Source organism: Calonectris borealis, chromosome 3, assembly GCF_964195595.1.
Source record: "Calonectris borealis chromosome 3, bCalBor7.hap1.2, whole genome shotgun sequence".
NCBI classification, from domain to species: domain Eukaryota; kingdom Metazoa; phylum Chordata; class Aves; order Procellariiformes; family Procellariidae; genus Calonectris; species Calonectris borealis.
In genome coordinates, this window is record NC_134314.1 from 70415622 (window position 1) to 70439879 (window position 24258).

Sequence of the window (24258 nt, forward strand, 5' to 3'; positions counted from 1 at the left end):
CTCATTAATGGTCATTAGCACTGGTTTAAAAAGTAGCTGAGCTTAATAGCATTTCAACTTTAAGAAATTTTAAGCTATTTTGTCACAGAAAGGTCTCTTTTGCAGCCAAGTCAGGCAGGCTTTAAGAAAATGGTTTTACTGGGGAAGGAAACAAGATTACTACAGGCAGAGTTTTCATGGCTTCTGGCAAGGGGAGCAAAGGGTAAATGCAGTGCGCTCACCAGGACAGGACAAAAGAGGAGCTAAGACCTGGTCGGCCAGGAGGACCTTCCTGCAGTGGAGTTGACCATGTCGCAAAGCAATCTCTTCCTTCCCCCAATTGTTGCCAGTTCCATGATGTAAGGGAGACCAAGGGGAAGGGATTTCCCTCTGGAGAACTGCAGAAAAGTCAATAAATTATTCTTCTCTCTTAGTAAAGGCAAATCAGAAAATGTGCTCTTCACGTTGAATATAATCATGGTGCTGGCTGCTCAGATAACAACCTACTAAAGAAAAGTCTTGAACAGACTAACAGCATTCTCTGTTAACACTGGCCTCTCAAAAGGTTTTGTTCTTGCTGAGAGGTACTGAATGCTGCTGACTCATTTTTGCAGATGGCTCGTTAGATCCTCGCAGGAGTAAGCCTCCGAGGAGGAGGAAGTAGGCTGAACAGTCCTCAGGACAAACCCGGAGGAAGAGGAACATCTGGTTTTATAAATAAAAACAAATCCTAAAAAAAAAAAATGGGTAAGCTCTAGCCCTGGACAGTGTTTGTGGATTGTATTTGGAAGAGGCTTATATTTCCTGAGTACCTTAAGTCTGCCAAAGCAACGACACTTTGCAGACAAAATGTGGGAGCAGGGTCCGGAGCACATGGAGAGCCACAGGACCTGCCGGGCTGCTCAAGCCACGCGCGCAAGTAAGGGGGACAGTTTTGCCTAACCCCTCTGTCCTCAGACCTCTGAAATAGGCATCCTCTCCTCACCTCACAGGTCATGAGTGAACACAGCCTGGTGTTTGTGAGGCTTGACAGAGAAGCCCAGGAGGAAATTAATTGTTACTTCTCTCCTCCTAGCAGGGAGGGAAGGAAGTAGGATTTGTGTCCTTACACAGAACAATGTAAATAGGCAAAAGAGAAAGTAACTGCTTATTTTATGACTGCAGCCAAATGAATGAAAAACTATCATGCGTTTTAACATTGTCATAATCTATATTCGCAAGAAATTCAGACGAATGTCAGAGGGGCATCCTTTATTCTGACAATGCCCAACTTCTGACTTAGTGACTTTGCCACTCCCAACACTTTGCCCACTTTTAGCAATGCTCCCGTCTCATATACACATAAGGGATGCTCCCATTTGCTACTACATTAAAACACAAATCATGAAGAAATGTTGCACTTTGTTCAAATTGCAAAGACAAAGCAAAAAAACCCACCCAAATACGTGCTAGCACAAGAGGACAATTTAATGACAGCATCTCTCATTTGCTGAGAAATAACTCTGGAGAGAGAAAGGACTGGACAATGACCAACATTTTATTTACACAGGTCATAAGACATGTCACTTGGATGATCTGTTCTTGTCAGGCAGTCCTTAATTAGAAAATTCCTTGAGAGAGCTCCTGCTCCCACTAGGTGCTTATTAAAATCTAAAGACAAAAGGAGTTAGTAGAAAAGCCTGAGGAATGGACGGAGAACTCGGGTTACACTGGAAGGCAAGAGTCAGCTGCTGCTAGCATAGGGAGAGGCGCTCAGGATGGGATGCTGGATTTTGAATGAAAAACTCTCAGTGCTGTTATTAGTGAGTATTTTTAGCATTAAAAAAATCTAATTGGATATATATAAATATTTTAAGCTTGTTTAAAAGACATTTTATGGTTTGCTTACAGTAATACTCCCAAGCTTAATGTAAAACTTGCTATAAAATATTCAGCAGCCTTTTTATAACTAGTCTTAAAAACAATTTAAAGTCTTACTGGTTTATTTTTAATTATTTTTAAGTCCGTGTACTTTAGTTCTCAGATAAAGGGAACAGGGGGTTGCAATTGTAATTGAAATTATATTCTGAATTATTTTCAGAGGCTTTCGTGAATTGAGTATAGGGAGCACAGAAAGGATCTTCCTCAGCTCCTAACTCCCTCCATTTCTGGAATTCTTTAATTTTAGCCTTTATTGCCTTTTTAGAGACCAGGCTAAGCCCTGTGTTTAAGATCAAGTTTACCATCACACAGTAAATGTCATCTATATCCTCTACCAGGGATGTGGGGATAGGGCTGTAATCCTGCATTTGCTAAAAGATAGCCTCATTCCAGCAGGCGTTTGTGATTTCTATCATCTGTGATCAAGAACTGCATTGCACACTGATTTTGAAGTATCTCTCAGATACTTTTAAAACTATAACCATAACCAGTTTTATATGCATTAAAAAATACTGTAAGTGTCACTAATCTGTAGCCTTTCTGCTTTGTAGCTGGTATGGCTGGGACTGAATTTCTATTTGTTTATTGATACCTTCCACTGGTATGAAGACGAAGATGCTTACATTTATACACGGATTATGCTGGGAGTAAGTACAAATTTGATTGTTAAAGGGCTCCACAAGAAGAATGTATGTGTGATTTTATTTACATCCTTCATAATAATATTTTTGATGCTTCAACAGTAATTTTCCCATATGAAAGTATTATGTTAATATAGTATTTTCTTTCTTTTGCTCTTCCTATACCAAGCTTGTAATTTAATTTCTTTATACTGTTATATGTACAGTCAACCCTGGCTTGGGCAAGAGCTTCTGCAACGTGCCTTAATTTTAACTGCATGCTAATCCTGTTACCAGTCAGTAGAAACCTTATTTCATTCTTAAGAGGAGCAAGCATTGTAAGTACCATTTCTCAAATAGCCATATTATCCTCTCTTTTTTATTTCAGTAGTTCAGCAGTATTATCCATATCAAACATTTTCCAAGGAATTTTAATTTTTGATAGAGAAGTCTGTACACTATTGCCTAGTTATTACCATTTAAATTGTCAGTATTCATGACTGAAGAGAAACAAATGGCTTGTTTAACACAGTGCTCTAAATGCAACACTGATTTTGGCAGCCGCTGCATAGCATGGTGTCATGAAGTGAAAAGTGAGGAGCTACAAAAAAGGGACGTATAATGCAACTTGGCCAAATGGAGAAAATACGTATCTATCATGTGTATCCCGCGTAGCTGCAACGTGAAAATTGGAGAGAGAAAATGTACAGATAGATAAAAGTGTCATAAGGATAATAAGAAAAATGCTTAAACCCTTCTGTCTGAGTGGCCACTATTCAGGTCTTCCTTTCTTATAAACATATGTTTTTGTAATGGAGTGGTCATCTGCTCAGAGGCATTTACATTAACCTTGGCATCATGCATAGGAAGAACTTAAGTCTTTAGCTCTACTAGTTATAGCTTCAACAGCAGTGAATTATTATAGTCAGAGCAATTCCAACACCACGTTTGGGTAAAAAATCACTGATCACTTCATGACTCCAAGAACAACAGGAATTTAGAAATCGTAACACTAATTTATTTTATTGTAAGCTGGTTCTTATTTCAGTTCTGCCTTTTTTTTTTCTTCAGAGTTAGAGTTACGTTTCAAGCAGTCTTTAGGCTGGGAATCAACACTTTTATGACTGTTTGAGTCCAGGAGCCGAGCATTTAAGAAAAAAAAAGTCTTGTTGGACTTCTGAATCAGTTTGTGAATTAACATAAAATATATGCATGCCCACTTAGATGCTGAGTAAGAACTCAGAGAACTGGAACTGTTCTCACAGATAATCAATATTTTGCTCTTCTGGACAATATTCTGCTCTTGAGGAGCATGGTACAGAGCAACTTGACTGGCTCCAGCATGGTCAGGACAGGGCTGGATCCAGTGACTCTCTGACGAGGTGCTGTGTCTTGGCATTGCACCCCGCGGTGCTCCAGATTTTTGGAAGATTTATTAGCTGGGAAAAAACGTGGATAAATGCCAGGATCTTTAGCATGGCACTGTGCCAGGTCAAGCGAGCCATCCAGACACCCATTCAGAGACTGAATTAGGTCCGTGAGGGCTGCCTAGGTTCCAGCAGAGCGTGTTAGTTTTGGCTCACCGCAGCCCGCCCCGGCCCCAGGCTGGCTCTGCGCAGGGGCACCCAGCTGGCCGTGAGCACACCCCCCCTCGGGCACGTCCAATAATGGGGAGATGGCTCAGGAACACATAAGCCTGCAGCCACCTGAGGTCTAGACAGCCTCGCCCTCCTGGGGTGTGCATTTCATAAAAGCAGCGAAAATGTTTTCATTGCAAGCTGGCTTTGCCAGCAGCTCAGCTGTGTTCGTGCAGCTAAACCGGAGTGGTGGCCCACCCTGGTGTCCTTATACCAGCAAACGAGTTAATCACCAGCCCAGATAAACCACTCACAAATCACAGCTAAATGTAGCGGGGTTTTATCAAACCTGTTTTTGAGCCCCTACATAGGCTGAATAGCTTAAGAAATCCTGGAGTGTCACTATGCCGAAAACAGTTACCTGAGCCCCAAAGTTAAAGCTAACCCAAAACTTCCACTGAATTCCTTCAACTTTCCATTTTTAAATGTACTGAACTCCTCTCCTCTCCAAATGTAAATAGTGATAGGAATGATATAAAACAAGTTCTGCTTTTTCACCAAGTGCTGTGGAGGAGCACTGAGGAGACAGCTTGACAAAAACATCGCATTTCACAAGATGGTTGCCTATGGAATAGCTGTAAATGCAAGTAAGGTTTTTTTTTTCCTTCTTTGCCTTTGAACTGTTTTGAATTTCACAGTGATTCTGCCTAATGCTGTAATCCCCGTCACCTCTGAGACACACTATTTTAGTGTAATTTGGTGACTGCAGCTTTAAATAGGTGTAGGAATCCCATATGATTAACCATTTGTAACCTTTTTCGCTTTAGCAAAGTTTGATTGTTAAGTCAATAAACTTCCAACCTGGCTAGTAACTACTAGTTGCCATTTAGTTAATGTGACCAACTTGTGTGCTTTTAACATTTAGTGTAAATAACTTGCATTAAATCCCTCAGAGTAGATGTTTGGGGAGATGACATAGCATTACAGTCTGATTTCCTAAGGAAATGGTGCTTGTGAGTCACACCGCTCATCTGTCCACCGCTACCTCTTCTTCAATAATTTTTCAAGCAGGTAATAAATTTAATCTGAATTTGAGACAAGCAGCTGTCTCAAAACCATTGAATTCCTAAATTTTTTTTTTTTTTAAATAGGTGATGGGTACAGGGAACTAATGGCCCCCCTGAGGGAAAAACTGCATCTTGAGATCAAAAGTTATCTGTTCTGCTGGTCCTAGTGACTTACAGAGCTATAGGTGTTCATTCTCCTGGCTGGGAAGAAGACATGGCACCTTTCTGTTCCCCAAGTGGTTAAAGGACCTGGAGAAGACTGAAGCTTGTAGGAATTCAGAGGACATGAGGGGAACAGGAGATAGCGTGGGGAAGAGGGATGCACAGAGAAGGAAGAGCAAAAGGTAATACGAGGAAGGACGTAAGCACACAGAGATGGAGAGGTATCTGGGGCAGATAGTTCTCTTAGAAAACTTGAAGGAAACACAGGAGTTAATCAGGGTTATTTGCAAGCATAAGACATTGCAGGGTAACAGTTCTACCCCCAGGCTGTCAGGGTGGATCCTGGTCCCAATATTTTTTCAGTCTACATGAGTGAGCTGCTTTTGCGTGCATAGGCTGTTAATGTCCCCATGCAGTGAGACAAGAATATGAAGTCAGGATTGCCATCAGGAATCAATAGCTAAAATTTCTCCTTTGTATGTAGTGCTAAAGAATTCAGAGGGGAAGGCTGGGGGATGAGAATGTGCATCTTACACTGTATTATGATGATTTACTTATCTGTCATGTCCATTCATTTATCAGAGTTCAGTTTCAGCATAAAGCAGATTCCTACAGAACGCAACATTGCTTCTTTAATTAACAAATCAACCCAGGAATGTAAATTAACCAACTTCTACTTGGTGTATAATTTGTCATGCTCCAAAACCAAAAGTAAAACTGCACAGTCAAACCTTTTATGTTTTTGGTTTTTACATTCATGTAAAAATGTTTGCTAGTGCATTAAGGTGGATAGTTTGGGAAGTGCAAGTTTATCAGAAAAGTGATTACTTTATGGCTTCAGTAATTCCAAGGAAAAAGACACAGCAGCTGATGTGAAATGTCAGAAAGCACCATTATTTAATTCTGTCATTCTCTAGGGAGAAAATGAGGGTTCGTTGTTGGGTTGTTATTTGGGTTGGGTTTCTTTCCCAGAATACAAAATGGACAAATGGTTGATGAGATATTTGAGGAAGAAAACAAAATAGAAGGGAAGTCTAAAAAACAAAACATGACAACTTATGATCTCATGCTTCCCTAACAGGCAAGTAAGAAACAACTATCATATTTGGGAAACACTACATCACTGTATCGTCAGACATGGGTAAAGAATGGCCAGAAACTCAGTTGCCTGAAATTAAATTTCAAGTTCCTTGAAAAAATACAATCTACAGCACATACTGTGACAGAAAAGCAATGTTTCAGAGTAAAGACATACCCACAAGTATATTGAGTCCCTTTTCATAAAATCTAACAGAGTTAAAATGATGTGTAAATAGATGCCATTTTCCTCTCAGCTGACACATTATTTATCCAAGTACTACCCATATTGCCTTTTGTTAGACAAAAGCATAGTCAACTCCTATTAGTCTATTGCAATTTAGTAATTCTTAGTTAAATGAATGTTCTTCCCTGTATGATCAATAGCCTAAATGTGGCAGCAAGTTAAACCAATTTGCAGATCAGATCAGTAAGCTTAGCCTCACAATATAAAATTGTAGACTCCTTTATTATTAAAGTAACATGTATTCATCTCAGTTGCCAGGTGGTGTTATTCCAGCATATTTATTTAATAGCATGCTAAAAATAGTCAGTGCAACATTAGTATTGTCTGGCTTCTAACAGGCAGCCAGATCAGCTGAAGTGCGCATGGCCTTGGAAAAAGTACATCTGTACCTTTAATTTTTCATCAGCTCTAATACAAATTCAAGAGCAGGCTTTAATTGGTCAGGTCATAAAGGGGTATAATTAGAGACTAGTGGAAGAGGGAAGTTGGAGGAAAGAGAGAGAGTAAACAATGCTATCTATAATCAAGGGCATCATTGAAAATTCAGTAAGGGAATTCTGCTTAGTTTGGCTTCCTGCGTTCTGCATGCCTGTCTGTGATAAGAGCTGTCTGAGAGTTATTCACCCACTAATAAATCTTCCTTATAGACCTGTAACTCTGCTAGAATAAAATCATAGTTTCATGCACTCTCAGTTTGATCAGTGCAAATCATTCTATGCATTCTAATGCAAACAAGTCTTTTCAGTTGAGAGGCAGTTGTCTGTAACCTAAAGATATCTACAAGAGATAGTAAATAACGTTTTGTACAAGTCCTCCCTCTTACTGTATTGTTTTTACCCTCTTAAGAAAGTACATTCATACATTTTCTGAAGTAGGGAGTGTTGGGGGGATATATTTTTTTTACGTTCACATATAGTGCATATTTTGAAGAAGAAACTGCTTCTTGTGTTGTTTTGATGTTTGTGGAAAGGTTATATAGATATATTGCTCCACCAGTCTTTGAATTATCATATGAATAAAGCAATTAGGGGAACGTAGGGGAAAGTAGGGGAAGGACAGCGAGATTCTTTGTAGTTAGGCTGTTTGAAATGGTGGTTCCTACTCCTTAAAAACTCCAGCAGTGCAATTTTCTTTCAAAACTTGCAAAATGCAGACAGAAGTATGGTGATGCCAGGTGTGTTTGGCTTCTGACAAGCACTGAGAAATCTATAGCTAAAAATACTAGAAAACCCTTCCATTTTCAACCACATTTTCGTAGAGGTGGCTATGTGAAGGGCTTTGGTGATCTGAGTCACATTTTTGTGTAAGCAAGCAATGAAGTTTTCAGGGAAGCAGATGCTTATCTTCAACAGAGGTTTAGCTGATATCTCAGTGTTGTATTTGCAGAAATTACAGAAAATGAAATTTCCATTAAACTGCCTTTTTTTTGAGTCAGATTGTTTAAATCCAGACTTGGTGCAAGTACGAGGAAGGAAACTACATTAAATTAAAGATTATAAGCTTCCAGCTAGGATAAAAAATGGTCTAAGTCATGTTCTTCTTTGATGTTTATAACAATTCTAAAAAAAAAAAATCCAATGCAAGTATGTGTGTGGTCACTATTGTTGTAATTTTTACATAACCTGCTCTTTTTCAGTCCACAAAGACAGCATGAAGCTGAATTAAGGGCTCTGTGTAACTAGAAATGGCACAAGGCAGCGCATGGCAAAAGCACCCGGGCTTGGTCAGGGGCAAAATTCCCCATGCCTGGGTTAGCTGCTTGCAAAGCCGTTCTCTTCACTGTGGGCAGAAAGGCCAGGATTTGACCCTTTGATTTTATCATGATGGGTTGGTTAACCAAAACATTTAACTGCTAGCAGCAAGCTCCAATTTGATTATTATCCTGTACAGGCATGCAGAAAAAGAGAGAGTGAAATCTTGTCCTCAGATAAACACATGCAATTTTTGTTTAGTTCAATGAGAGTTGTGCATGCTTCACTGAAGGCACAATTGGCTGAATAAGACTAGTTAAATTGACCAGACTTTCAAGATAATTTAATTACATCTCTTTGTATTTAAGAATATGTACAGTAAATACCATGCCTTAATAGCAACCCTTTTCCTCCCTCCCTCCTTCCAATAAAACCTTTTATTTGATCTCAGAGGTGGACTAGATAGAACATTTTGGGGTCAAATACAAATTAATGTATGTTAAGTGCTTCAGAGGTTCCAGATGTTGTTAAAAACAACAGTCAGAATCCTTCAGTCTTGGTGCACAGTTATAAAAAAGAACTTTGTTTAAAAGATTGCATGATTTATTACGTACTTTATATTTGGTCATGCAGAATGAGGAAAAAATTGAACTGAAAATCCTGAAATGTTTGCCTTATGGTAAACTTATCTAAGTGGTGCAGGGAAAAAAAAAAACAACTGTTGCAAGCTCAGATTTCAGAAATCTGCATATTAATTTTGGAATTGCTTAGTAAATTCTATACACTGCAGATGCAAAGACCTTCAGAAAATGCACTTTAGGGATATTTTAGTTAATGGCAACGTATCCAGTGCCAGACTTTTTAGTCTGCTACAACTATTGTACATTAAATGAACCACACTGAAAATGGAATTAGATCTTTGCATTACTCTTACCATCCAGCTATAATTCATTTTCAGATTGCATCATTTTTTCCTGGCAGCACACAAAAAAACATCAGAAGTATTCATCTAATAACACTCTAGGCAATATTTAAGATCATGGGAGACTCAGGTAAACCAACATATTCAGTACATCATTAGTTTGAATGTTAGTATTTTCCAGTTTATCACTATGCTCTGTACATTAACAGCTACCACAGAATAGCTTACAGAAAAAAAACCTCTCCTGTTCACTCTGGAAATCTTCTCCACTTGTCATATCCTCTACCTGTTAGATGAAAGCTGGAGGCAATGTCACCCAGAAGGGAAGATGTGGTAAATCCCAAAGAAGAAGGTATGATGATGTTTCCATTGACAGGAACACTTACAGTAAAGCAGAACAATACGCAGATGGACAAAACGGTGTCCTTTAATAGCCTGCAGAAAAATCTTACTAGGTTAACTTGCAGAAAGCGGATCTCTTCTTCCAGGGAAAAGTTGCAAAACGACTACTCTTCATTCAACCTCAGGCTCGAGACCTTCTTGGGAAGCTCTATCTATTCAACCCAATTTTTTTCTGTTAGGAAGTATTTCACTCTCAACACTCGGCATATACTGGGTAGCACTAGGTTTCCTGTTGCTGCTGACATGACTAGAATTTGTAAAATTCATGTCCAGTCCTGCACTTTGAGGAAAGTGCAAGATTTTGTAGCCTTCTAAACAACAGTAATGTCATCATTTCACGTGAGGACTTCACAATCTGCAGTATCACTTTTTAAAAAATCTATGTGTTTTGAAGGTGAAAGAGAGAAAGTGTGTTATGCTGTGAACACAGATTCAAACCTCCACCTCTAGTCGATGTTATTATTTTAAGTGAGCAGGGGTAGTCCAAAACCTGCAGTTTATATGCTGCAGGTAACCCTTGGTAAAACAACACTATGGATCACAACTCTGTGAAACGCATGTGATCCCAAGGCTATAGTGACTCTTACATCCTATCAGAGTTATAAAGAGCATCCTGCACATATAGAGGACAAGTACCATTACTGGTTGCACAGTAATCACTAGCAGATGCTAAGGTATAACTGCTCAGTAGAAGACCACTCAGAGATTCATCGTCAGGGCTTTCCATCCTTTGAAAGTTTTCTCTCCTCTTTCCCTTAGTCCAGTACCGGACTACGTGCAGCATGTAACGCCGCAACCTACCGCAGACAGCGGTCCGTTACCCTGCACTCCCGTCCTCCGCGTGAGCTCTTTCAGATGTCAGAGAAATCAGGTCTTCATCAAGCAATGACTTGGTTCCCTTCCAGCTGGATCTGATAACATCTAAAACATCTGTTCTGAAAGGAGCCTTTTGCAGGAACAGTTGCCCCCCTTCCCACTCTGCACTTAAAAGTGCTGTTACACTTAAGTACATAAACAGTGTTTATATACTGCTTATACATCAGTTGTACACTGGGGAACAGATTGCCACAGCCCCCACACAGCTGCCACCTAAACCCTGCAGCTGAGAGCCTCTCGGGCTTTTGGGTTTTGACAGTCTGAATCCACGCATCTCACACGCTGCTTGTGGTCTAGTGTAACCTTCCTTCCAGCATCCCGGCGCTGCTGAGGTGCTGGGAGCACCCTCTCACGTGCAAGCTCTGGGGAGTGTCTCTCGCCTGATGCTGGCCAGGTTCTTTGACATGCAGCACCTAATCCATAACAACATACACAGGACATGCCGGGTCACTGAGTCCAATACCCTCTAATGCTCACAGTCACGTCATATACGCTATTTCATAAAATGACCAACCTTCAGCCGAAAGCTGCTTAGATTGCTTGATCCCATTATCCCGTTTATTGAAAGGTTATTTTAGAGTCTCATTCCTTTGATGGCTTGAACCTGTCTTCTAATTTCCAGGCTCATTTTATCTCTGTGCAGTTCATACCCATTTGGATTCAGTCTCCATTCTGCTGAAGCTATTCCAGCTTGTATAAATAATTTATTTTTCATTGGGCCAAAGATTCAGAAAAATGGGAGCTGCATTTTGTAGTTTGGGTGCTCAGGATACTGACTTGGGATGCCTGTGTCAATAAATATTTGATTATTTTCATTAAGGGTTTCATCAGGAGACAGCTCACAAGAGAATAACCAGTCTAGCCCAGTGACTAGGACATGTGATTTGGTTTAAAGCCCTACTTTAAATTTAATGTAACAAGGATTTTAAAATAGGTCTTTCATCTTCCAGTGAGTATCTACACATGGGGCAGTGAGGTGAAGCAGGTGTTAGGGAGTGGCGGGGGGGAGTCCCTAAGCTCACATTATGTTCTGAATGAAGTACAACCTGACAGTCAACCAACCACAGCACATCTACTGCTCTGGAAGGATCACCTCAGCAGAACAGAGTGAAAATAACCTCTCTCCAGCCTGGACACATGGGCTAACCTACTGTTGGGGCAAGAGTGCAATCTTCTACCTTTTTGGACTGGCTGCTTTAAGCACTTCCAGGGCTAGCATCCTACCTTAACTCATATTCCCATGCCCAGGGCTCTCCCCAGGCGCTGCAGAGGAGCTGGACTCTGGCATGCGGAGTGAGGGAGCTCACTAAGTGGATAGGCACCTAAAGGACTTAGCAATACCAAACTATACGCATTTAATCCCGTGTTTTCATGTGACTAGCACAGTAAGACATTACTTCTGTGCAAATAGTTACAATTAAAAAAAGGAAAAAAAAGGAAGAAGAAGAAAGAAGGAAGAAGAAAGAAGGAATAAGAAAGAAGAAAGAAGGAAGAAGAGAGAAGAAAGGACAGAAGACAAAAAAAGAAAACCAAAAAGAGATAAAAGAAAAAAAAGGAAAAAAGAATATTCTTTTGAGAGAATATTGTTCAGGGAAGCAGATCATATTTGGTTTACTACAAATACTGCCTTTTAGAAAGGTTTTTTAAATGGTCAGGGACAGGAACAGGACAGATGATAATGGGAAGCTGAAGAAGAGATGATAATGGGAAGCTAATCACAAAAACAAGAAATAGCATATCCTAATAGCTCTACTGTAAACATATAATTGTTTTTCATTGTCATTTTTTCATCCTTTGGCGTTTAATATTTTGCATTAATTACATCTTTCCTGTAATGGATTTGAGAATTTCATGTTGAAAACTGAAACCCTGCACCTAGCATGAATATGACTTTATCTATGTTAGCCAATAATAAAACAAAGTCCTTCCTTTTTCTCTCTTTTGAAATTATCATCTTTCCACTCAGAAGAAGAATTACAGGGGAGTTCTTACTTCACTCTAAGGCATTTTTCTAAACTGACCATTTCATATACCTTTTGGGAGCAGGCCAGAAGTAGAGGTGATATATGATGCTCAGGGCAAATCAGATCTAACACTCTGGTTCAGACTTCTCCCTTAAAATCATAGTTCCTGTGGCTTCCCCAGGCTCCACCTGCATAAAGTAATGCTATAGCTACTTGTTTATAGGGGACAGATTTTGGATGCATCTCTTAAATTTCCCTCATGCAAGTTGCAAACTGGTCTATGCCTAAAACAGACAAGGTAGTGTCCTGCAAAGCAATATTAGACCATGGCACATCCTAGTATATTAATAAAAAAATAGGTATTTTAATCAGTTTACCTCATTTTGAACAATTTAATATCAGAGGCAAACACGTTTATATCATCTCTCAAGAGGTCTTTCTTTGATGACACTGAAGACTGCAGGGCACTTGGCTGTAGACATGGGAGGTGACCCTGGAGCCGTTTTTTTCCTCTCCAATGTGAAGCAGTTGCTTCACATGTATTTGATAAAATTTTCCTTTTATTGTCAGCCTAGCCCATGCAAAGCTCTCAATTTATGCCCAAGCTTTTCAAATAGCTCGTAGTGTGCTTAATGAAGTTCCTTCTGGCACTGTGGACATGTACAAGTGTGTCTGCAATTTTACACCACTCTTTCTCTCATGCAGCCATCCATATTGTTGCCCACTTGATCAACATCGAGCGGTATCACACCAGCCAGTTGAAGGAAGCCGGGGAGTTACGGAATAAACTTTCTGGCCTTGGCAAGAGCCCAAATGAAAGCTACTTGAACCCAATCAGGACCTATGAAACAGTAAGCTGTCACTTTTTGGTTTTCCTCATCTAAAAAGTTTTCCTCTGTGGATTCTATTGTCGGTAAAACTGTATTTCAAAGGCTTTTAACCAGAGCGAGAAGGTGCTGCCAAAGGTTAACCTCAATTTCAGCTGAAAACACTTACTCAGAGCTGCAATTTTCAGGTTACTAAGCTCAAAGAAATGTCTACAGTATTTTAATTATTTTGTCAGGAGACAGTTGGGGGGGGTAAGAAGTATTGTGAATAGTAGACAATGAAATGAACCTGCGAAGAATTTAAAAAAAACTAAACTAAACTATCAATATATGGAACAAACACAACTTCTTTCCAGAAAGAAAAAAAAAAGCAATATCACATAATAACATTTTTTTCACAGTTGCTATTTGTCTCTCCCCATGGTTGCACGGTACCTTCCCAAACTGGGGGTTGATTCTGCGCTGTTACATGTCGAATGTGGCTGCCCAGGGAAGAGCATGTGCAAAACCACCCGGAGGATTGCTGCATATGGGAGTCAGTGCACTGGGAAGCCAGTGCTGGTGTGTGCTCTTCAGAGACAAGCAAGACTATGCGCACCTCAGCCCTGCAAATAAATGGTTCTTCTTGCTTTGGGGAAGAAAAGTGACTCTGTGTCCCGCCCACTTCCTTGGCTATCTCAAAACAGCACGGGTAGAGAAGCTATTCTTTATAATACTCATAAAGGAAAACAGATCCTTTCTGCAATGCATGCATGTAAAACGTGCAAATACTAAACAGCTTTTTTCCTTATTCCATCATACTATACATCACATAGATGTTATTTGTTTTCTTATGTATACTGTTGTATACTCTTGTATACTCCAGGGTTGAAATGGCCCTGATGAGACTCCCACACATATTGTTTCTGCTCTTTAGAAACTTCCCACATAGCCAGCATGCAATAAAGGCTGCGTGAACATGGTGTGGGGCTCTTTCAGTCAGTGGTGTGCTCCACTGAAACCAGAAACAAAGTGAGATGATGGCCTGACAAGCATCAGTAGGATTCAATAGTACTTTTCAGTTACAAGGCATTGTGTCCTATTTTTTCTCAGTTCCTTTCCAGTTTAGATAATGTGATTTTTGCTTCTTTCAAAACAAACAAGTAAACAAGAAAGAAGAAGCAGCAATCAAACGAATGGTCTCAATGGTGTGAACACAAAAGCCTTGATGTTAGTGTTGACAAAGTAGTTAGGTTTATCAGAACAGGACAGCAAGCACGGACTAAGCTGCTCAGTCTTTCTGAACACCCGGTGCCCATTCTCACCACGCGCACGTGAGATGTTCCCCAAGAACAGAACAGAGCTCACAGCTCTGAACAGGAACCTCCCATCTTTGAGCATGCATTTTTTTCTCCACTAAGCCTTCCCATGGTGATATAATTGTGAGGTAGGCCTGTAATTAACATTCCTAAATACCCTTGAGGAGGAAGGCTAGCATTTTCTGAGATCCCTTTCCAGATTTCTCACGGTAATATGCCCCACAATTACCAGCCAGATTTTACTCTAACCTCTAATACTTATATTTGTTTTATCGCCCACTTGTGTCTCAGTAGCTACACTCAGAATTAATAAATTATGAAGGAAAGCAAATAAAAGATTGCTTCTAACTTCAGAGAAGAAAGTTCTGAGAGCAACAATTCAGGCGTTCTTTTCAGTTTCATCCTACCCCTGTAGTAGCAATGCACTAAGTGTCTTTGACATTTTTCCATGTTTCATCTCAACATTCAAACTAGCCACCCTAATGGAAATGTTCAAAATATCACTTAGATCAATCCTGTTAATATGTAATAGGATCTGAACACACTCTTCACAGGCACCAATTTGAAAATGTTCTGTGTGCTATCAAGTGTGAACATTTGAAAGAATGATTTTACCGTAAAAAGTGACTGTAAAAATGGCATTGTGGAATATTATCACCTCTAGGATTTCCATATCAAATGAGTGCACTTTACAAGTACAATATAGGGTTTTTTTCTCCTAGTGTATTAAGCTGTAGAACCAACTCAGGATCCAGAAGGCATGCTGAGCGCCTTCATTCCTGCGCATCAGCACCAGGAAAACAGATATATATGCTTTGCAGGCCAAATGGGGACTTCATTTACACTCTGCTGGCATATTTAGCTTGAGTCTCATCTTGCGTGTGAGATTTTTACTGCTGTTCTTCACGATTTGCACTTTATAACTGAGACTGCATCTGACTGCTGTGTTCAAAATACATCTTCGTTCTCACTTCAGTTTATTTTGGTGAGTTTAGACAGATGTAACAGACCTGTGCTGATGTCTGTGAGTCATGAGCAAGAAGGAACATGTTCAAGCCCAGCCTATTAATGTTTCATCACTGACAAGCATAAAAATGTAAATATAAATATGTCTTTTAAAAAATAAACCCAAGTATTATCCAATGTATCTCCAGGTAAATGTAAGGAACAGGTAAATGAGATATGCTGTTTAGGTAAATGAGAGCATGCCATTTTTATACACCATTTCAGGGTTGCTAAAAACCCACAAACTGAAGTAAAATAAGCACAAAACAGCCACACACCTTTATGGTTGCAGGTGTCTTAGCACCTCACTTTATCACCCTCATATGAATAAGCTGTTTTCTAGTGCTGTTTTGCTTATTACACCTCTAGGTTTAATCTTCTCATTTCTCTAATCATTTTCCTTTTTTCCTGAGACACTTTTGCATAAGCAAAATAGATAAAAATACTAATGAGACTGTCTAATTTCCTCCTTTCAATTCCTGAAACAAATAAGTGGCAGCAAACATTTACACATCTGTCTGGGATAAGCCTGAGTGGAAATAGAACAGAGGGATGTTTTTCCATGCTCTTCTGTGGTAGAATGGAGGTGGGCCTTGCCTCCATGTCTTGTTCTGATTTTGTTCCTATGCTGAAAATATATCTTAGATTTTGGCTTCATATGTAATAGCAGCAACAGTAACAAAAGTAACAATAACAGAAGTAGTAGTAAAAATAACAATTATAACAACAACAACCACTACTACTACTAATACTAATGCAAATACTAATACTAATACTAATAATGTATTCTTATTCTAGAACACAACAGGAGAGGTACTAAACACCATAGCTGGAGTAACTGGAGTTGTGATAACTGTGGCTTTAATTCTGATCATGACTTCATCCACTGAGCTCATCAGAAGGTCATGCTATGAGGTGTTCTGGTATACCCATCACCTCTTTGTGGTTTTCTTTATTGGTTTAATAATCCATGGTATGGGGTAAGTGTCTGCATAAACTATATGGGGTACATGTACACAGTTTGAGATGAACCACGATTCAAATCTATAATCCTGTGCTTTTCTATTAACAAACTGCTGGGATCTTTGCTTGGAGACAGATTGCAAAATGAAAGCATTTTGAAATTAAAACACAGCACTTTTCTGAGAACTAAAAGTGTGGTTTACTTTTTTCAAACCCTCTTACAATCTGCATCTTATCAATGCATCAGTCCAAATGAACTGTCATCCCTGAGAACTGGGGACATTGCAGATTAGGAATCAGACCTTTGTGGGTTCAAATTAATAAGGGATAGACCTTATGCTCATAGCTCTTGTAAGGCATTTTGTGAGAGAGCATGTCAGCTACCCAGTGGTGAATGTCCCTGTGCCCATTCTCCTCTACATCCATAAATATAAAGTGGTTTTGCCCTTCTTTCTCTGTGAAGAAAAGGAACCCAAATTTCCTCACCATAAAGAAATAGGCACTATACTATGAACCAGGTTTAAATGACTACAGTAACAAACAACTCAAGTTTATGGCTAGCCCAGTCAGGTGGCATTTATGGAGGGGGATGACTGCCAGGTCACTGATTGTCTGCCTGTTCCTCAGTACAAGAGGAAAGTCCGTCCTGTTGGTACAGGGCTCCGGTTCTCACACGGAGGCACACCAGAGTCAGGGGAGCCCTCCTGAGAAGTTCAGGGGCTGATAAATCCCCTGTTGATGCAGAGCGAGAGCAAAAAGGTGCCTACTGCTGAAAACATTTCCATCTTCTGTTTCCAGCTCCACTGACATCTTCTGCTTCTTCTCCCTTGTGTGCTTTCCCCCATTTCCTTTTCTCATTTCTTTGCAATAACGTTAATGTGAATCTACAGCAGTGCATCTGCATTCACATTTTAATTCAGATAGGGAGTGCGGTTTTGATGCAAATCTTGTGGTCCTCCTCACCTCCTATGTTTTGGTTCATACCATAGCACAACCTCAGGTGCATAACAAAGTGTTTTGGTATGAAACTACGCTGACAGGAATGCATCTCTCTCTGCCAAGCACTGACAAGTGATCTGTTCACAGAATCAAACCAGACCTAGTCCTAAGCCCTAGGTAACCCTCAAACATGTACAGTGCAAGGCCCTCAACAAAGACCGCTTTGCTCCATACATCTTTTGCTGCCGACCTTCTAGCATACACGTAGCCTCGAGCTGTTGTAAAGGTTTTCAGATCTAAGGACAGAGTCACTTGGTGTTATCATAATACCCTTTTTAGGTCTGTTTCATAAAACATTCCGATGGTATTGCCCACCACTAAAGTATGTACAGACCACTACTCTTTGATACAGAGGAACTGCCCAGCCCACAGCAGCGTGAGCGTCTGCCTGTTCCCTGGAGGTACATGGCGTCGCCACGGGGCAGGGAGCAGGCCGGTACGATGTTTTGCGGTGTGTTACTTTTCTCACCTCTTTCCTCGCGATTTGAGGGCTGCCGCATTCCTTTGAGTGTTCCTGAAATTGGCCCAATTAATTAGTCCCAAGTTTCAGAGGCACAGCTGCAAACAAATGCTGTAAACTGTATCCTGGCCTGATTAAAATGGCCCCCTTCCCCCCTCTCTCTGGCAAATCTTTTAGAATCCAATTTCAAACAACTATAATGAAGCCTTTAAACCTTCAGCTTTGTAAGCTCCCTCTACCAAGCCAGCCGATCGACACTCCTCAGCAAGAGACTTCCCCGAAAAGGGGACACGTATTTAACAGCCCTATCGATAGCAGTCAGTGAGCACGTTGCTTGCCCCAGGCTGGGCATGCAGTGGAACAGAGCAGCTCCCTGCTGCCCCAGCACATCCCTACCACTACCCCATTTATGAAAAGGAGTCAAAACCCGAGGTTTCGTTCACTTCCCACCTCTTTCTCCTTCCCAGATGACTGAACAAAACTCACTTGAGCCTACCTCCTTTTCTGTCTTTCTGTCTGACCTGGTGGCAGCCGATGACACTGCCATGTAGAAGAAGGCAGCACTTCTTATCTCCTTGTCTCTTGTTAGACTAGTGGGCAGGACAGGCTAACTTTGTAGAGCCAAAGTATGTATGGAAGGGAAAATTCAGAGAAACAATATGAAAAAAACAGGGTTTCCCGATAAAAATCTTCCTTCTCTACCCATAATCAACACCAGCTGAAACCCATTTAAACTGAACAGTCAGGATTGATATGTTTGGGAAAATTCACATCATTAAGATTCTCTGAAGTAAAGAAGCTAGAATTTAATATGTTTAGAGAGTACACATCTAATTACGGTCCTCCAACTTCATTTGCAGCTTTTAAAAATGCGTTTAGAAAGCAGCAAAGGAAAGAGAAGGTCTGTCACTATTAAATTTTATTATTTTTCTAAACAATACCAGATGCTCATATACAGAGGAGGTCAAAGTGTCTGCTCCAAAGAACTTGGAAATCATTCTAATTTTGCCACAAACAGCAAAATGTACATTTTGTACACAAGGACTCTTCACACTTCAGCTTCATTGATGTATACCAATACTACAACACACTTCTTGCATTTGGTCAAAAAGTCATTGGCAAAGCTAAAGGACAGGTAATTTGAACAAGAGAGCAGAAGAGGGTTGAAATGGCCAGTTCTTGAACTTTCAGTTATCTCCGAACCTGCATTCGACTACTAGTGCAAAACCTACAGATGCACAGAAACCTTGCAAAGAAGCTTATCACTGATTAACATTTTTGTTTTAAGTCAGCTTGTCCGAGGTCAGACACCTCAGAGTCTGCTGCTTCACAATGTCACTTACTGTAAGGATCGCTACTTGGAATGGGAGAACGCCACTCAGTGCCCTTTGCCGCAGTTTTCTGGCAACAAACCTGTGGTAAGAGTGATGTTTGTCTTCTGTTTTTAACTTAATGTCCTTCCTTGGGAGGCCAAATGTCTTAGGTGGTAGGGGGCTGGAGTGTATGCTAGTGACTGGCACTTAGTGGCATGTTTAGAGAATAGTTTCACATTTCTGTTCCATGACCTCTCCCTGTGCATCAAGACATTGATCCTGACCTCCTATATAAACAATATAGACAGGTAGAGATGAAGAGTGATGTGTAAAATTTTGGTGTCATTAATAAAAATTTTTATTTCTGGAAGATCCTTTAGTTAGGCAACCCTCCCTTTGAAGGGTAGGGGTTTCAGAATTGTACTCTATTTAAATCTGTTGTGTACACTTACTTTTAATTATTCAGTATTCAGTATCACCAATATCCTTGATGTGTTCATTGCACAAACAGAGCCTCCAAATGAAAACCTTATGAGGATAGAGATACAGAAAATACAATGGAAGAGTAAAGCTAGGGATGCAAATTAATATTATTATTTTAACTAATAGTACTTTAATATGGATAGTCTAAATACCAAGGGAGAATAGTTGGAGATGAAATTATGTCCTTGCTTTGGGGCACATGCTTCGTATTGTCCAGCCTTGATGCCTTAAGTTAGGTAAAAAGGAGAGAATTTGAAACAATGAATTTTGAAAGGGAAGGCAGGAAAAATGTCCCACGGAAGGGTGGTTTTGCTGCAACAAGATTGCAAATCCACAGGGGGTAATTAAGTAGCAGACTTGTACAGTATGTCAGATGTCTAGCATCCAAACAAAATAATTTAACATTTACAGCTCAAGATTTAGCTTGCTCATATGCAAGTTTTTGTTGTTTCTTCCAAAAAGAGAAAACATACCAAAGGAAATCTTATAGTAAAGGAGAAAAATTAGCATTCAGTGTCTTGTAGCTCTTTTAATGGCTGACATAGATTTTTCTTAAACTAAACTATTGTTAGCCACTATCCAACCCGCATATTAATGAGAAAATGAATGCCTCTCTAAAAATTTCAGCTACAATGTCGCCATAAAAATCAATACATGGCTACGCACCATGAATACAGACACAAGCCTGCTTCCAACAGCATGTCTTCACATTCATTATTATAAAGCTAACTGGAGAGAACTTCCACTTCTCCGTGTTAAACCTATTTTGCCACACTTTCCTGCATACCCAAGGCCATACTTGCAAAGTCGCGTTACTTTAAATGAATTGTGATAATACCATATGGCATATAGATCATCTACAAGAACAGTGCTTTGCTGGATGGGTAATGTGCTATGGTGTGGTACCTGCTAGACACCGCAGTTAGCACAAATTCATTCAGAGGGTAAAAAGCCATGGCGAAGCTTGCACAGCACTGGCAGGGGCAGATGCGGATGTGACTGGGCAGGGAGGGGACACCCTTGTGCACAGCTGGGATTGCATGAAGTGACACCGGAGCACACACCCCGCTGGCCACGGCTCCTGGAGGAGGCTACCATGGCGGAGCCCCTCCCTCAGTCATGCCACATCTACTCCTCCGCTCCACATTTCAGCTGGTAGGAGCCCGATCTGGCTCCCACTGGGGACGATGAAGCACTTCTGTTGCACCCAGGGCGTCCAGACTTTTATCCTCACGGTCTCTCCTGAGCCATCACTGCCCCATCTCAGTTCATTCTCATTACAGGAGGAAACACCACTTGGGCAAGAATACCGATGCCCTGATTAGCCGGCCAGGAGCTGTGTTGCCTGGCAGCCCATCCCTCCTGGTGGATGTCCTGTTGTCCCAACCCAGCCAAAAGATATTTTGGATAGAACGCTCCATTGCACTGGAGCGATGGCACATTTGAAATCTCAGCTGAGCTCTCGCACAGGGTAGCCTGCAGCCTTAACATTCCTGTCACGTGCCTTTATTTACAGGTAGCACAAATGGAAGGGAGGAAAAACAGGTCTCATCATTATTGTAGCTTGATATATGCAAATATATTCAAGACATGTGAGATCACCCACTGTGCAGAGACACCTGTAGTATTTAGGGACAACGGATGTGTTGAGTTTCTGCGTTAACTGAAAATCTTCTGGCTTATGCTGGTTTCTTCCCATTATTAAATCATGCATTTTTTTAATTTAATTTTCAAGACTTAACCTTGGGAAATTGCCACTCCATCCTCTTAGCACTTTCTAAGGAAGCCACATAATTTTATGGCTTGCTTCTCATAAAAGATACTTTATAACCTCTGTTACCCAGCTTGTGGAGCAAAGTCAATGTTTCAGCAAGTAAAGTTACCCTTTGGAGATTTGAAAAGCCACATGATTGTGGAGTCTTCAGTTTGCTAGAATGAGCTGTGTAATTAACAAAACTGGAAATAAAACAGTATCTCCTATAGAAAAAAAAAAGGTTTTTTTTAATCATGAAGATTCAATTACATCTAATTATCTTAGCTATCAGTGGAACGCAGTGAAATCATCAGCTAGTATACTTGAATAGCGAAGTACCTTTGTTAATAGTGATCAGTACATACGATTAGCAAGTACAAGCACAGCAATCACCTGCAATACTTAAAGTATGACCACCTTAGTATCCCAAGTCAAAGAAACACATTTATTGATACAGAGCCGACTAATGGATTAAATGGAAATATATCCCATTCCTCTAATTGAATATTTGGGACTTAATGTTTTCTCATGCAGCATCAGAAAACTCACAGCTGACAATAAGAGCTACTCCTATCTGACCCTTCTGAAATGTTTTAGACTTTGAAGAGCAAAAAATAGTAAGGCTATGGGTAATATTGTATAAATGTATGCATCTATATGTCTTCAGGCCCAATGACATCTATATGTAACACCTAAATAGATTAATCCTTTTGCCTTTTAGTAGGAAAAGATTTTAAAGGACTCTTCTTGGCCAGAATACAGATAGATATTAGCACCGCTTTTGGAGTGCGTCTGTGAAGGAGTCCCATATGTCTGTTCCACCAGAAAGCCAGAACTGCTACAGCAGCAACAAAAATACTCTCTTGAATAAGACGAACCAAAAATCAGAGAAATCAAATAATTCCATTTTAGGCTATCCGTTGATTTAAACCAGAAAAGCAAAATATTTTTGTAGATATTAAAATAAATGTTGTTTTTTAATATGCAACTTTCTACAGGCTTGGAAGTGGGTTTTAAGTCCTATGGTGTTGTACATCTGTGAAAGAATTGTTAGATTTTGGAGATTTCGACAGGAGGTGGTCATTACTAAGGTATGTAACATAGCTTGCATGTCTGCGTAAAAAAAAACATTATGTCAATGACTTTTTATATCTTTTATAGATAACTTGTCCATATTTTGACCTCATTTTTCACTCCTAACTTCAGCAGCTTTTCCATCATTACCATGGTTTCACCCAAGTATTGATTTTATGTTTTGCATTTATTCCAATAGCATGTCCATAAGAATATCCCATGCGGGACCAAACTTGATTAATGAAGTACCAGACTCCACACCACTATAATGTAAACATCTGTGCAGAGGGTCTCTCTTTTTAATGAACTGCAACCATGTTCCACTGCAGTAAATGCCAGAGACGCCCTTGACCTAGGACACGGTTTTTACTTTCAAATCTGGAGGCTTCCAAAGAGATTAAGGGTTATATTATTAGTTAGCACAAATAGTCGAAGCTTCCTTAATACCACTGTAACAATTTATCCCAGTTGTAAATGTCTCTGTGTACTAAGGGCCTATTTAAGTCACAGCAGAATGGATGGGGAATGCCGCTGTTGAAGCAGCCAACTCCACACGTATCAAGCTGGTGATCAGAAACAGGCTTATCTTGTGTGAGGGGAAAAGCATGTTGGATAAGTCTTGCTGCTGATTTCACAGAGCGGCTGTGATCTGAGAATCTCGCTATACTATGTGTGACATATAAAACTGGCTGCTTAACTGAGATTACCTCTTAATAAAAGTATATTAGAATTGAGCTCACTGGCCTTTTTTCTTCTTGCCAAACCAACAATAATCCCATACACGTTAATTGTGTTACATGACAGTAAAACTGGGAAATTATTCTAGTCTATTAAGGATTACTTTTGCATAGGCTCTACTAAGATAGAAAGTTGACAAACTGTGGAATTGTTACAGCCTTTCCTCTGCCTCTTACGCTCACAAAGCAAGCTGCCCCACGATACACGCTGTACTCGCTCTCAAGCTGTTGGGCAGCAACAGCACTGCAACAGGCAGTTTAGGCCATAATCTACAAGACATTTAAAAATTACTGTGCATCCCACTTTGCATTAACTTGTGGTTGAACTCAGGTAGAAATGATTGCAAAGTCACCTAGAACCTAATGGGAACGAACAGTTACTCTTCTGAAGGAAAATAAAACAGGTCCTTTTATTATTGTTTAGGTGGTGACTCATTCCTCTGGAGCCCTTGAGCTTCACATGAAGAAACGTGGCTTTAAAATGGGACCCGGTCAATATATCTTTCTACAGTGCCCATCTGTCTCACAGCTGGAGTGGCACCCTTTCACCCTCACCTCAGCTCCCGAGGAGGACTTCTTCAGCGTTCACATACGGGTCGTCGGGGATTGGACTGCAGCCCTCTTCAAGGCCTTCGGAGCCGAGGAAAAAGCTTTCAAGGAATCGTGGATGTTACCGAGGTTTGAATAACAAACAATACATTTTAAAATGTTAATTCTACATTTTAAAATAAACGTTAACATTTTAACTTTAATTAATTTTGTGTGTGTTCTTTATGATACAGTATTAGATTGTAGTTCTGGATCTATAAATATGCCATTACGCTAAAAAAAACACAAATAAA

The 24258-nt window shown here is 40.1% G+C and overlaps 1 protein-coding gene across 1 annotated transcript in view; it reads left to right on the plus strand.

Moving 5' to 3' along the window:
- The first annotated feature begins 1736 nt into the window (after positions 1–1736).
- Positions 1737–24258, plus strand: part of NOX3 (NADPH oxidase 3) — a 39255-nt gene continuing 16733 nt past the window's right edge. Inside the window, exons 1-9 of the mRNA XM_075148122.1 lie at positions 1737–1781; positions 2451–2546; positions 2747–2857; positions 4659–4743; positions 13210–13355; positions 16433–16614; positions 19345–19474; positions 22604–22696; positions 23841–24094. Coding sequence (XP_075004223.1) covers positions 1737–1781; positions 2451–2546; positions 2747–2857; positions 4659–4743; positions 13210–13355; positions 16433–16614; positions 19345–19474; positions 22604–22696; positions 23841–24094 — 1142 coding nt within the window. The remainder of the gene's footprint in view (positions 1782–2450; positions 2547–2746; positions 2858–4658; positions 4744–13209; positions 13356–16432; positions 16615–19344; positions 19475–22603; positions 22697–23840; positions 24095–24258) is intronic.